At 36.6% G+C, this 12,114-nt stretch overlaps 1 protein-coding gene across 2 annotated transcripts in view; it reads right to left on the bottom strand.

Moving 5' to 3' along the window:
- The window catches only part of LOC126183288 (transcription initiation factor TFIID subunit 3), a 344,471-nt gene that overhangs the window by 29,633 nt on the left and 302,724 nt on the right, over positions 1 to 12,114 (bottom strand). For both annotated transcript variants that reach the window (XM_049925122.1, XM_049925123.1), the window contains one exon: positions 331 to 467. In XM_049925122.1, coding sequence (XP_049781079.1) covers positions 338 to 467 — 130 coding nt within the window. In that variant the 3' untranslated portion in view covers positions 331 to 337. The remainder of the gene's footprint in view (positions 1 to 330; positions 468 to 12,114) is intronic.

Here is a 12,114-nt window from a genome sequence, read left to right as displayed (position 1 = left end):
AAGGAGGATCAGCTACTGACAGTTGGGGAGCTAGTTTGAACAGATGACGACTTCATGCAGCAAGGGAGAAGAGAGAGAAAGAGAGGAGTAGTTACAACTGAGGGAATTGGAGTATCAACAAATAGGCCAGTGTATGTGCAGACAGCAAAAACAGGAGAATATACTCAGTCATTTTATAGAAGTGCCAAAGACAAAATGAACATACACTGGAAATGTGTGATGACTGATTACCAAAGCTCACCACACTAATCATCTGGTGTCATGGAAACAAGGTCCTGAACCCCACATCAGCTATTTGTAACCACAAAAAATAAATTTCCATGCCATTACCTTCACTTCATGGGACAACTTTTTTCTTTCTAGATTTCTTCTTTTTGTCAACAATATTCTCCTGCTTCCTGACAATGCATACACGGCAGTACCAGTCTTCATTTTCATCTGGAGGAACTTGAATGCCCACACATACCCTGGAAACAGTATTGCTTATATTTTACACAATTTCATAAATTACAAGACACAAAAATATGCAAAATAAAGAGAACTGGTAAGTTACGACTGCCTGCCAACTTTTCATTATCCCCAAATGCAAAGAATGTAGCAAAACAATACTACACATTCAACTCCTTAAAGTCAGCCTGGGGTGAAATTTGTTTCACTCTAAATTAATAAATTTTCTCATAGTGTACACATGTATGATGCAACACAAATATTTTACAAGCTTTACATTAGGATTTCAACTCAAATGTACATCAGGTAATCTTAAGTTGGTGTGACTTCAAAATGTGCAATTCAGTTTCTAAATTTCTTAACTTTCAATCTTGAGAAATTTTAAATATATTAAAACCTATAATTACATTAGGTCCTCATTAAATCAAATAATCATGTAGTATCTAAACCTGCAGAGAAACTATGTATAAAAATAAATAATTTTTATTGCCATGTATTCTGTTGATATCAATATCACATCCGTAAGGAACATTAAATGTTGTCAGATATTTACACACTTGAGCATTTTTAGGACTGACCTATTGCATTATTTGAATAAATACAATAACCTTGATGAAGCAACATTCAGCTTATCAAGTGATAGGTATACAGAATAAAGCACAGTAGAGTTTACAGAATCTGCGTTTGATGCAAATAAAAACAGAACACTCTGTTGGGCACATTCTTAGATTTTTCAAAGTTGTTTCAAATATATTAACTGAATACTCCAGAATCACTAGAAAAAAAGAGGTGTAGCATAAGAATAACTCTGATGAAAGCAGGAAAACAGAATTTAAAAAATAAATACATAAATACAAATAAACATGCCCAAATTTTAAAAAAGTCCAGTGAAACATTTACGAGTTCTCAGCATGATGAGTTAATATGCACAGAAAGATATTTTCGATTAAAAATGAGTGATGCGATACCATTCATAATACTGCAAATGTTAAAAAACATGGGTTATGGCAAAGAATAACGAAGAACAGTTATAACACATTGTACAGTTTTTCACAAGTTTTCAGCGTTTATTGCTGGCAACTGACAGCAAATAGCTTCTTTCAAGACGGCAAATGACTGCCATAACTTGTGACACACCGACTCTATAAACTAAATTCACGAAGTGTAATGTCTGTAGGCTTCGGACGCTTGTGCTGAAATGAATGGCGGAGGACATTTTCACTAGCAAATGACAGTAGTTGCTGGACAGCACTTGCAGTGTGTGGCACGCTTTATGCATGCATGCTTGACTCTCCTGCAAAAATTAAGCAACACTATTTGTTTAACATGACACACCATGTACATATTTTCATTTTGTGTGTACACAGGTGCTGTCAATTTTATATGGCAGTTATGTTCACTTACTTTTCCATTCAGAGAAAAGTGTGGCCACTTGTCCACACATCATTTAACAGACAGTCCACTTAATATTCCATTTTTAAACATATAATTAGCAAATTATTGAAGCCTCCCAAAAATGATTGTTTTCAATTAGTTCCTGAACTGACTTTTGTAAGGCTACCACTTGAAAATGATCTTAACTCTCACACATTCTCATATGAAATTATAGTTTGTATTAACTTTCACATACACTGCACTCCCTATGTTCAGAACCTGGTGAAACTGGCATCATAAAATTTAACTAAGTATATAGTAAAGAGTACACAATCCTAGTGTGAAGTTTCTGTCAGGAGAATCATGTCATCAGTCACATCCAATGAGAGTCTTCATTTTAATATGTAACTTTCTGTGGTGTCGAAGTTTGGTGCCTCTGTAGATCAATCAAAGAGCTCAGTTTTTAACTGTGCAGAAACTTAAGTCGTAATCTATTCACTACTGTGGATAGGCAAACTATATTGCTGAAATTGCATAAAACCTAGTGGATATTGTACATTCACAATGGTTACCAAAAAAGCTTCTTGATAGCAAGACAATGGTCAGAACTGATGAGATTGTAAATATGAGCATGTGCACTCCTACAGATGATGTCCAATTCAGACATATGACAATAACAACTTCATCCAGATACAGACATGTTATATGAGTTAAACTGGGTTACCCAAAGTCTACGAACATGAAATGAACCAGGCTTTGTTCTAATATATGTCGACTCATTGTTCAACATTACACATCTCCAGTCTCAGTCTACGGAAAATGCATGATAGCATGAGGGTAATCCAGGAAGTAATACCCTATTGTACATTTCCATTTCATTTCACTGGTTTCATAAAGCTTCTATCCAGTCAAATGGTTTCATCGATACTGAATTCAGTGTAGTATGAGTGCCAGGCAAAATAAGTTTTCATTGTGCATTCTGCCTGCATTTGGGAAGGAAGGGAATGGAAACTCACCAAGCCATTTTAAAAGGGGCTAATATGGCATTTGCTATATGGGATTTAGATGATCATGGAAAACCTACAGCTGGATGGTTTGATTGGAATTAGAACTGCCATTTTCCTGGGTGTGAGACAAATGTCTTACCAATGAACCACATCACTCAGATTGAAGAATAACATCAGGAAAAAAAATCATGCACGCACCTTTCCATAAAGCTCAGAGTTATGGACAGGAAATGTTTTGGACACTATGCCAAGATCAAGACTGCAATGAAAAATTGGCTTAAGGGACTAATGGGAGCTGACTACAATTTGGGAATTATAATGATCATGGACAAGTATGAGAAATGATTAAATGACAAATGTGATTATTACAACGAATAAATTAAGTTTCAATTTTGTAAGTGACACATTTTTTGCTAATAACATAATTTTCTTGACTTTATTAAAGCCAAAGATCATTATTTTCTGTATTATCCTCATATATACAGTATGGTTCTCAGAAAGAACATCACTGAAGTTCCACTGAATTACATCATGATCCAAGGAAATAGATTTGAGATCCGAGTTCCTCACCCAGTCCTTACAAGTTTTGCAATCCTATTCTTCATGTCACATCTTTCCATGGCCATGGTTTGCTCTCAAGGGTGCTTTTGATACGTCAACATACAACAGTAAGTTCATGTAATAATCCCTACATGTCATAACAATATAATTCACAGATTCTAACATAATTATATATGTAACTTCCTAACAATTAACCCCATACACAGAGTATTTATGTCACATTCAAGGTTATTTGGAAAGCTTGTAAAATCCAAGGCCACATGACCAATGTTAAACGATGAGAATAATTACAGGATTTAGACCCTTATTATAAAATATAGAAAGTTTTCAGAAGTTAAAACTGTTTCACTAATGAAAATCATAAAAATGCATGCAAAAGGGAGTACAGATAATAAACAAAAATATGGAACCCAACATCCATCACACTGTCAGCTAAAATACAGGGTGTGCACCTGGGACACCTGTGCTGTCCTACCATGACAATATGGAACCCTACATCCATCACATTGTCAGCTAAAATACAGTATGTGCACCTGGGACACCTGTGCCGTCCTACCATCACAATATAGACTTCACTAAAACGTGGCATGTAGAAATACGTTTGCAACAGGCACCACAACTTGGTGTGTCAGCCTGTCAGAGCAAACATCTATTTGTTGTGGGGCCACATACACTACAGAGATGGGTAAGTGAAACATTAACAATTTTCCTTACCTGGAAGGGAGAATATCATAACCTAATCATTACAGACTGCTGCTTGTCATCTCTCACCTACAACCACCATTCCTCCCATTGCTGTATGACCTGACTAAACACAAAGTTGGAGTCCACAGCAGAGTGTGGTGTGTGTGTGTGTGTGGGGGGGTGGGGGGGGGGTGCATCCTTCAACTCAACCACCCCTACAGATGCCCTGGAGTGCCTATTTATATCCCCTACTCCGAATGCACCCTGGTACCTAATAGAAAGCTACCACCTTCAGCTGTTGCTGTAGCAGAAATATGCCTTTATGATGAGGAACATTTTCTCTCAGGCTATGTTTTATGAAGGGCCTGAATTTAACAGTTCTCATCTGCTTAGGTACCTTCAATCTCACATGCAGTTCAGGGTTATACACCATAAATGTACCTGGCAGTAACATCCCGAAGACATGCTTAGGGAAAACAAATGAGCAGGAGGCCACCCCTCTGGAAGTAAATAGGACATAATACTAAACTTTTTATTCTGAACTAGTTTTCTTGGTTAAGTTTGCTGCTTTTTGAGAGACGATTCTCACAGCTTGTGCACTGCTCCAGCACATGATGCTGGGCTACGAACAGTTCTAAAGGTAAGGACTGACGACAGATGGATGCCTTGGTGACAGTTACTACCTCCTGATCTGCGAACACACTTCTTTCCTACTCTCTAATGATTCACTTGGAACTGCGGCCATAACAGCTGCCTCGAGACGTACGGTATCTTCCCGAGGTTTGTCACATATAACTTTATAAGTACAACACACTTGTCACCATCTCTTTAACAGATTTCTCTGTTCTTATTTGAAACTTATTCACCCTGGATGCTCACACATTCACTAAACCTCTCCCATCTTGGACACAATTGAACAGGGAGCAGATCATCTCTTTTTGACCCATATGCATATATCATACAAAAATTGTGGCACCCATCTGCACTATTATGGAACAATAATATAAAAATCATATTAGTGCCTCTTTTGTAAGCTTTTTAAATTCAAACCAAGTCCAGATTTCTTAAGCAGCCAAGATAGTGATTTACTTGAACCTTGGCAGAAGCACTGACTTTAATCATTAATTTTTTTGTAAGATTTTTTTTTGTCTGAATCATAAATATCATTCCTGAGGTTGGTAAGCAATGGTAAGGAATGTGAGTACCTGGAATACAGTGTACTGTTGTATAATGGCAACACCACAAGGGATTGCTTCTGAACATAAGCTGGCAATGGAGCTTTTCCAAAAGTCCCTGTGGTCAAACTAGTTCTGCCATGCTACATCCAATACTTTCAGGTATGCTGGTCAAGCAGACATGTACACTATCTGTTATCACACCAGGACCACAGCACCAATGATCTATAAAATTGTAACAGACAATCTCAGTCTGTTCTCCCATACTATGCAAATAATATAATTTAAAACATCAAGGGCTCTGAGGGTATGAATTTCCAAATTACTCAGCTGTGGCAACCACATAGATTATATTTTTCCAGACTCCTAATGGTCATCTATAGATAGTGTGCACTTGCAACAAGTGCTGGAAGATAAACTGAAAACCAATCAAAAAGTAACTACCACTGAATGGGGTACTGTGCCATGGATGTTATATGATCTACTGCTGTTAGAAAAACCACCCTTAAAGCAATGCTTGGAGGGGCACCATTCTCTTGAATAAAACAACCATATGGGCAGTCACTGATCTGACACCAAAGGTAATGCGCCAAGACAAATGATTCGAGGAAAGGAAGATAAGTCAGGAAGCCCCGTGTATGGAGCTGTCAGAGGATATTGTGCCTCCAGGTAGTATCATAGGCTTCCTTCTGTATGTCTGGGGGGGAAGGGGTGGGAAGGGCAATCTACATCTACCTCTAAATCTACATGATTACTCTGAAATTCACAATCAAAAGTGCCTCGTAGAATGTTCATCGAACCACCTTTCTCTGTTGTTCCACTCTCAAAGAGTGTGCACGAAAAACAAAGAAATCAATCTTTCCGTGCGAACTCTGATTTCTATAATTTTATTATGATGGATCATTTCTCTCTATGTAGGTGGGTGCCAACAAAATATTTTTGCATTTGGAGGAGAAAGTTGATAACCAAATTTTCATGGGAAGATCCTGCCACAAAGAAAAATGCCCTTGTTTTAGGGACTGCCACCTTAATGCACATATCATATTTGTGGCACTCTCTTCCCTATTTCACTATAATACAAAATGAGCCTCCTTTCCTTGAACTTTTTCAATGTTCTCCATCAATACTATCTGATGCGGATTCCATATTGTGCAGCAATACTCCAGAAGAGGTCGGACAAGTGTAGTAAAGGCAGTCTCTTTGGTAGACCTAACACCTTTTCTAAGTGTTCTGCCAATAAAGTACAGTTTTTGGTTCACTTCCCCCAATACTCCTTAGGCATGAAATTTGATTAGAAACCACTTGGGGGGAACAGTGTCAAATACATTATGAAAATCTGAAAATATGGAATCAGTCTGACATCAGGTGTCGATAGCACTCATTACTTCATGAGAATAAAGAGCTACCCACACTTCACAAGAAAGATATTTTTTGAGTATTTGTCAATACATCATTTTCTTGAATGTAATTCATAATGTTTGAACACATTATATGTTCAGAAATCCTCCTGCAAATTGATGTTAGTCTGTAATACAGTGGATTATTCCTATTTCCTTTCTTGAGCACTGCTACGACCTGTGCAACTTTCCAGTCTTTAGGTACGGATCTTTCAACGAGCAAGTGGTTGTAAAAGATTGCTACGTATGGAGCTATTGTATCAGCATTCTGCAAAAGGTACCTAACTGTTAAGCAGACTGGACAGGAGGACTTGTTCTTTATTAAGTGATTTAAGCTGCTACATTACACTGAGGATATATAGTTCCAAGTTACTTTCACGTTGGCAGCTGTTCTTGCTCTGAATTATGTAATATTTACTTTGTCTTCTTTGGTGAAAAAATTTCAGAAAACTGTGTTTAACATTTCTGTTTTTGTGACACTGTCATCAGTAACAGTACCATTGGTGTGGCACAGTAAAGGCATTGGATGCATCTTGCCAATGATGTACTTTACATATGACCATATCTCTTTGGTTTTCCTGTCAGATCTCAAGACAGAATTTCATTTGGAAACTATTAAAACACCTTCCATTGAAGATCACACTAGATTTTGGGCTTCTGTAAAACTTTGGGACTCAGTACCATTTCTTTTTAATTTATTTGGTATGTATCTATCAATTTCTGTTGACACTATTTCTTTAAATTTAAACCACATTTAGTCTATGCTTACACAGTCATATTGGAAATAATTGAGCCTGCCTTTTGGAAAGATGTCAAGTGAATTTTTCAACAGATGTCTGACAGAAAAGCTAAGCGTAGCTACCTTCAGCAGACTCAGGTTACATTTCCTGAACACACTGAAAGCAACTAAAGAACTGTCTGAATTCTACAATACAGACCAGGGGGCAGTTGACTACCTGCCCCAACATATTTTCTATGCAGCTAAGAAAGCAATACTACAAAAGCTACTAAGTCATGTTCATCCATTCTAAGACTAAAGTAAGGGAATTTAAATAGCTTTCGCTGCTAAGTCACGAAATTGTCCTCCATATACATAAAATTAAAAGTAGCAGGGAGGTTTCTTTGCTTCTTAATGTGATATGTCACAGCATGTTATATTACATTTTGTCATAACCTGGTGCCATGTCACTGGCTATGGACAGGACCAAATCCCGAATCCAGTTCTCACATGAAGAAGAGGCAGATGGAAACTTCATTATTGGTGGAAGTCGTACCAGTCATTGAATATGTGGAAAGCTGGATCCTGGGTGGTGGTAGTGGTGGTGATTTGCCTTTTTGGGTTCAGAACAGTTTCCTCAGCTATACCAGTAAGCCAGGGTGAATAGGCAATAATATTACAAAGTTTTCTTTTGCCTTTTGCTTCCACCAAGATGGTGAATCTGTATCAGTTGACAATTTGGATGAGGGACTTGTTGGTTCCCTGAGACTTGTCTTCAAGTATAAAGATTCTACTAAAGAGTCCTCTTCTTATTTGCCAGAAAGAATTACTTTGGGGTGGTCTGGTAGTTTAGATCCACTTTTCTGATATCTGCTGCTTTTGTAAATTGGTTCCTCTTTAGGTGATGATAACAGAGGCTTAATGGTTCAAAGTATACTACCAAACTTCCTTATTTGCCTGTTGAGAATCAATGGCAGTCTTGGGGTGCATTGTTAACTAGTATGTCTTCCGGCATCCTGAGAAAAACAACTGACTTTAGAACAAGCAACTGTTTGCCCAAGCACTTACATCTGCTTGTGTTTATTCCAGCTACCATTCTCACAGTTTGCACTATTCACTACTTTTTAGCCACTGATGTAAAAGACATTATGAATGCTGGTGGCTTAACAGAACGATCCAATGCTTTAACTTCAGCATAACCAATTCACTTCACGAACTGCATTTCTTGGATCTCATTCTCTTCACTTTCGCTCACAATTTACTCTCTTCATAATATTCTGAATGGCAGTTACATCCCCTCCAACCTACACTTTCTTCAGTTTCTGGAGATAAAGTTATGTCAGATATTTACAGGAGGTAATAGCCTTGCTAAGATTTGAGGTGTTCTGAAGCTGTCTTACAACTGGGTAATCAGCAAATGCTCTTTCGTTTTGTATTTGCTTAGCTTGTAGGGAAGGGTATGCTCCTATAATTAAGCAGCTCAGAGCACAAGGAGACCTAGTGCAAAAAATTGGAAAATCCTAGTTATATTTCAGCTGGTTTCAAAATATCAATAATTCTTCAGTTCAATGGTGAATCAAGTCCACAGTTTAATATTCAGTCTGCAGGGTGCAGCAGTTCCTTGATACTCCGAGACAATAGTGCTATCTTTCTAAGCAATGCTGAATCAAGACCATAGTTCAGTATTAGTCGGCTGCGTTTAGTAGTTACTCGACGCTCTGAGACAATGGTGCCTTCCTAAAGAGCTATTGTGAACCAATCCAAGTTGCATAGCACATTACAGAAGGCTGGAAGCAAAACAAAACAGAGTTGTGACTTAGAAAACTGGGATAGGAAGGTATCTATTAATCTGTACTGCTTTTATGAAGTTAGCCCTGCAATAATGGAAGAGGACTCTGATTCCATTTCAGATACTAATCTCTTCAGAAAAGAATCATGGCAAGTCCCATTTTCATGAAAATTATTCACAGCAGCACAAATTTCATGCTAACTTTTTTGCTAATCAGTTATCTGTCATTTTAAATGTTTTAATACCATAAATATACATAATTTAATACTGTGTCATTTAACTATGTAATTATAGATTCAGGAGGAGATGCTGTGTTTCAAGTTAACTCAGCTTCCCAAGCCAGTCTCACTATGGAGGGACTGCACCTTGCTGATAACAATGAAAGTAGAGGAAGAAAGAGGACCAAGAATGATAAGAGTTGGAAGAGAAACATGAGTTACAAACTTTGAAATAATGGTCAAAAATATGAGAGTAAAAAAAGGCATCAATATTACCGCAAAAATATTTGACACTGAGTTTAACTGCAACTTCCCAAGAAGGCGCAAAGAAAAAATGAGCATGAATGATCACAGGAAATGCTTCAGCTAATACTGAAATCTTCATAGTCTTGTGCAAATTACTAATTGCTAGAAATCGTGGCAGCGTAACAATACAGACACAACTCAATCAAATACTTTCAAGTATTTTATTAGAATTTCTAATGAAAGCAAAGGAGTGTGCAAAGAGGCTACATTTCAAATTAGCTGTGAAAGGCTATACAGATATGTGACAAAAACATAACAAAAAGTATTTGATGTGACAGATAGTCATGGGAAAAATACCTCTGTGAAAAAAACTGATGACAGTGATGTTATTAACCATGAACAATCTTTTCTTGTTTATCAGAACCATTACTCATAGAAAAACAACCTTGGAAGGAAAACCTGAATCCTGATCTTGACACATGTAAAACTATGATTTGCATATACTGAAATATCTACAGGCAAATAAGACCCGAGTGAAATAATAGTTCTACTAAAATGTTATCTGCACAAAACTTAATTTGCATTACTAATCACAACAAACTGATAGTTTCCAACTGCACGATGAGTTAGAAATGAAAATTTCTAAACAATGTAATGATGTTAAGTCTCTCAAAGTCGAAAAATACTTGCATTTAGCAAGCACGGAACAAGTTAGATGCCCATTGTGATCCAATAAAGAAAATGCATGCAATGAAATGTATTTTGCCACAGTTGATTTGCTGAAGGCTTTGCCTTTTCCTGAACTATCTACTTCTACACAGCACAATGTAACAGAAATATGTATGAATACAATTTTGACATTCATTTCTTCAATCAATCCACAGTCTTAACGTGTATATGGGAATTAACAGAAGAAGGTAGAAGATCTCAAGAAACAGTCAGCCGTGTCAGGACACATTTAAAAACGTACGCATCACACTACAAACACATCACCTTGATTCTGATGCGAGTCCTGGACAGATCTGAAACATTACAATGGCTGTCATCCTATTAAAATTAGTCAATCATACAGAAATGCTAGTGGACATAATTGACCACAAATTTATGGTACTAGGTCCCTGATTTTTACTGAATGATGCTGACATTGGTTTAACAGAGACAGCTGCAAGTAAGAAGCAGTGTATGTTATGGCCCAGAGGATTTGTTCAATATTGTAAAATCTGCAAAACATAAAGTACCAAAATGTTTAGTCAATGTAATGAAAAGAGGATAAATTACAATTATAAAACAAACTGTTGATGGCTTTGAGGTAAATTGGTTAAAAATTCCATACATGAAGTGTGAAAGAGACATATATTTTACAATATCATTTAAAGAGACTGACTGATTTGGTGGAATTGAATAAGGTAAATTTTATGAAGAAAAAAAAAAAACTAAATTCACAAACCAGTGCCTATCAGGAACAATAATGGAAGAACAATAAGTCAATTATGAATGAAAACAGGAGGACATGCTTGATTTCTCAAGTTCATTCCACCATTACATCATGTGTACTACAAGAATCTTGTAACTGCAGAAAGACCACAAAGAGGAAGATCACAAAATGTCCAGCAATATTTTCACACGAATAGTGTTTGTGTGTGGAGAAGAAGAAGAACAAGAACAAGAAATGTTAAGTGAACTTCCTTGTCAGCTTGGAGTTTGGATAATTAATTAGAAGAGAACATAAAGTAAGATGATGTGTTAAAACAAAGAAAGAAACAGGGAGTGATGTTTAATTATATTTGAAGTCATAAGAGAAAATTTTTCCCTGCAGTGGAACCATGCCCAGTAAAAGAAAGGGGGTGGGGGCTTTTATATTAATGAAAATATCTGTTTACATTGTTTCCTAGTTTAGCCTGTATTTGCACTTTTTCATACAAAAAAATTGATGTTTAATTCATTTGCAATTAATATATATTACTTTAACCTTTTAGTAATTTTTCTCAAAAGAATAAAATAAGGACTTGGTCAACTTTTTCTCTGACCCCTCAATTAATAGGCTATTCTTACATCTTATGGCCTGAAGTGTTCCGGTAACAAACTTTTAGCTTTGTGGTGGAACTTTTTCTGGTTATCTAAAATCTAAAGCAATAAAAAAATTCTGTTATGTAATCATAGTCTGTTAATCTTTGTGCATTTTCTGAGACTAAGTTCTCTAAGACCTTCACAAATGTTTTGAAAAAGTTAATCTAGATGGAGTGCTTCATTATTTGGATGAACCTAATACAACAGGGGTGTGGTAGGTGCTTCACAGGCTGACCATAAATGACAATTGCACTTCAACAACAATCCACTTTAGCAGCACATACCACAGTTTTTTTTTTTTTTTTTTTTTTTCCTACAGCCATTATCAGAACTATAAGCCGGGTCTTTGCTCCTTGCAACATAAAATGTCCTTACACCTTGCCCAAATATCATCACTTAAACAGGCTAAAAGCTTATGATTATAAGAAAAC

The sequence above is a fragment of the Schistocerca cancellata genome, chromosome 4 (assembly GCF_023864275.1).
Source record: "Schistocerca cancellata isolate TAMUIC-IGC-003103 chromosome 4, iqSchCanc2.1, whole genome shotgun sequence".
In the NCBI taxonomy this organism is placed as follows: domain Eukaryota; kingdom Metazoa; phylum Arthropoda; class Insecta; order Orthoptera; family Acrididae; genus Schistocerca; species Schistocerca cancellata.
This window is presented reverse-complemented; position numbering and strand designations above follow the sequence as displayed.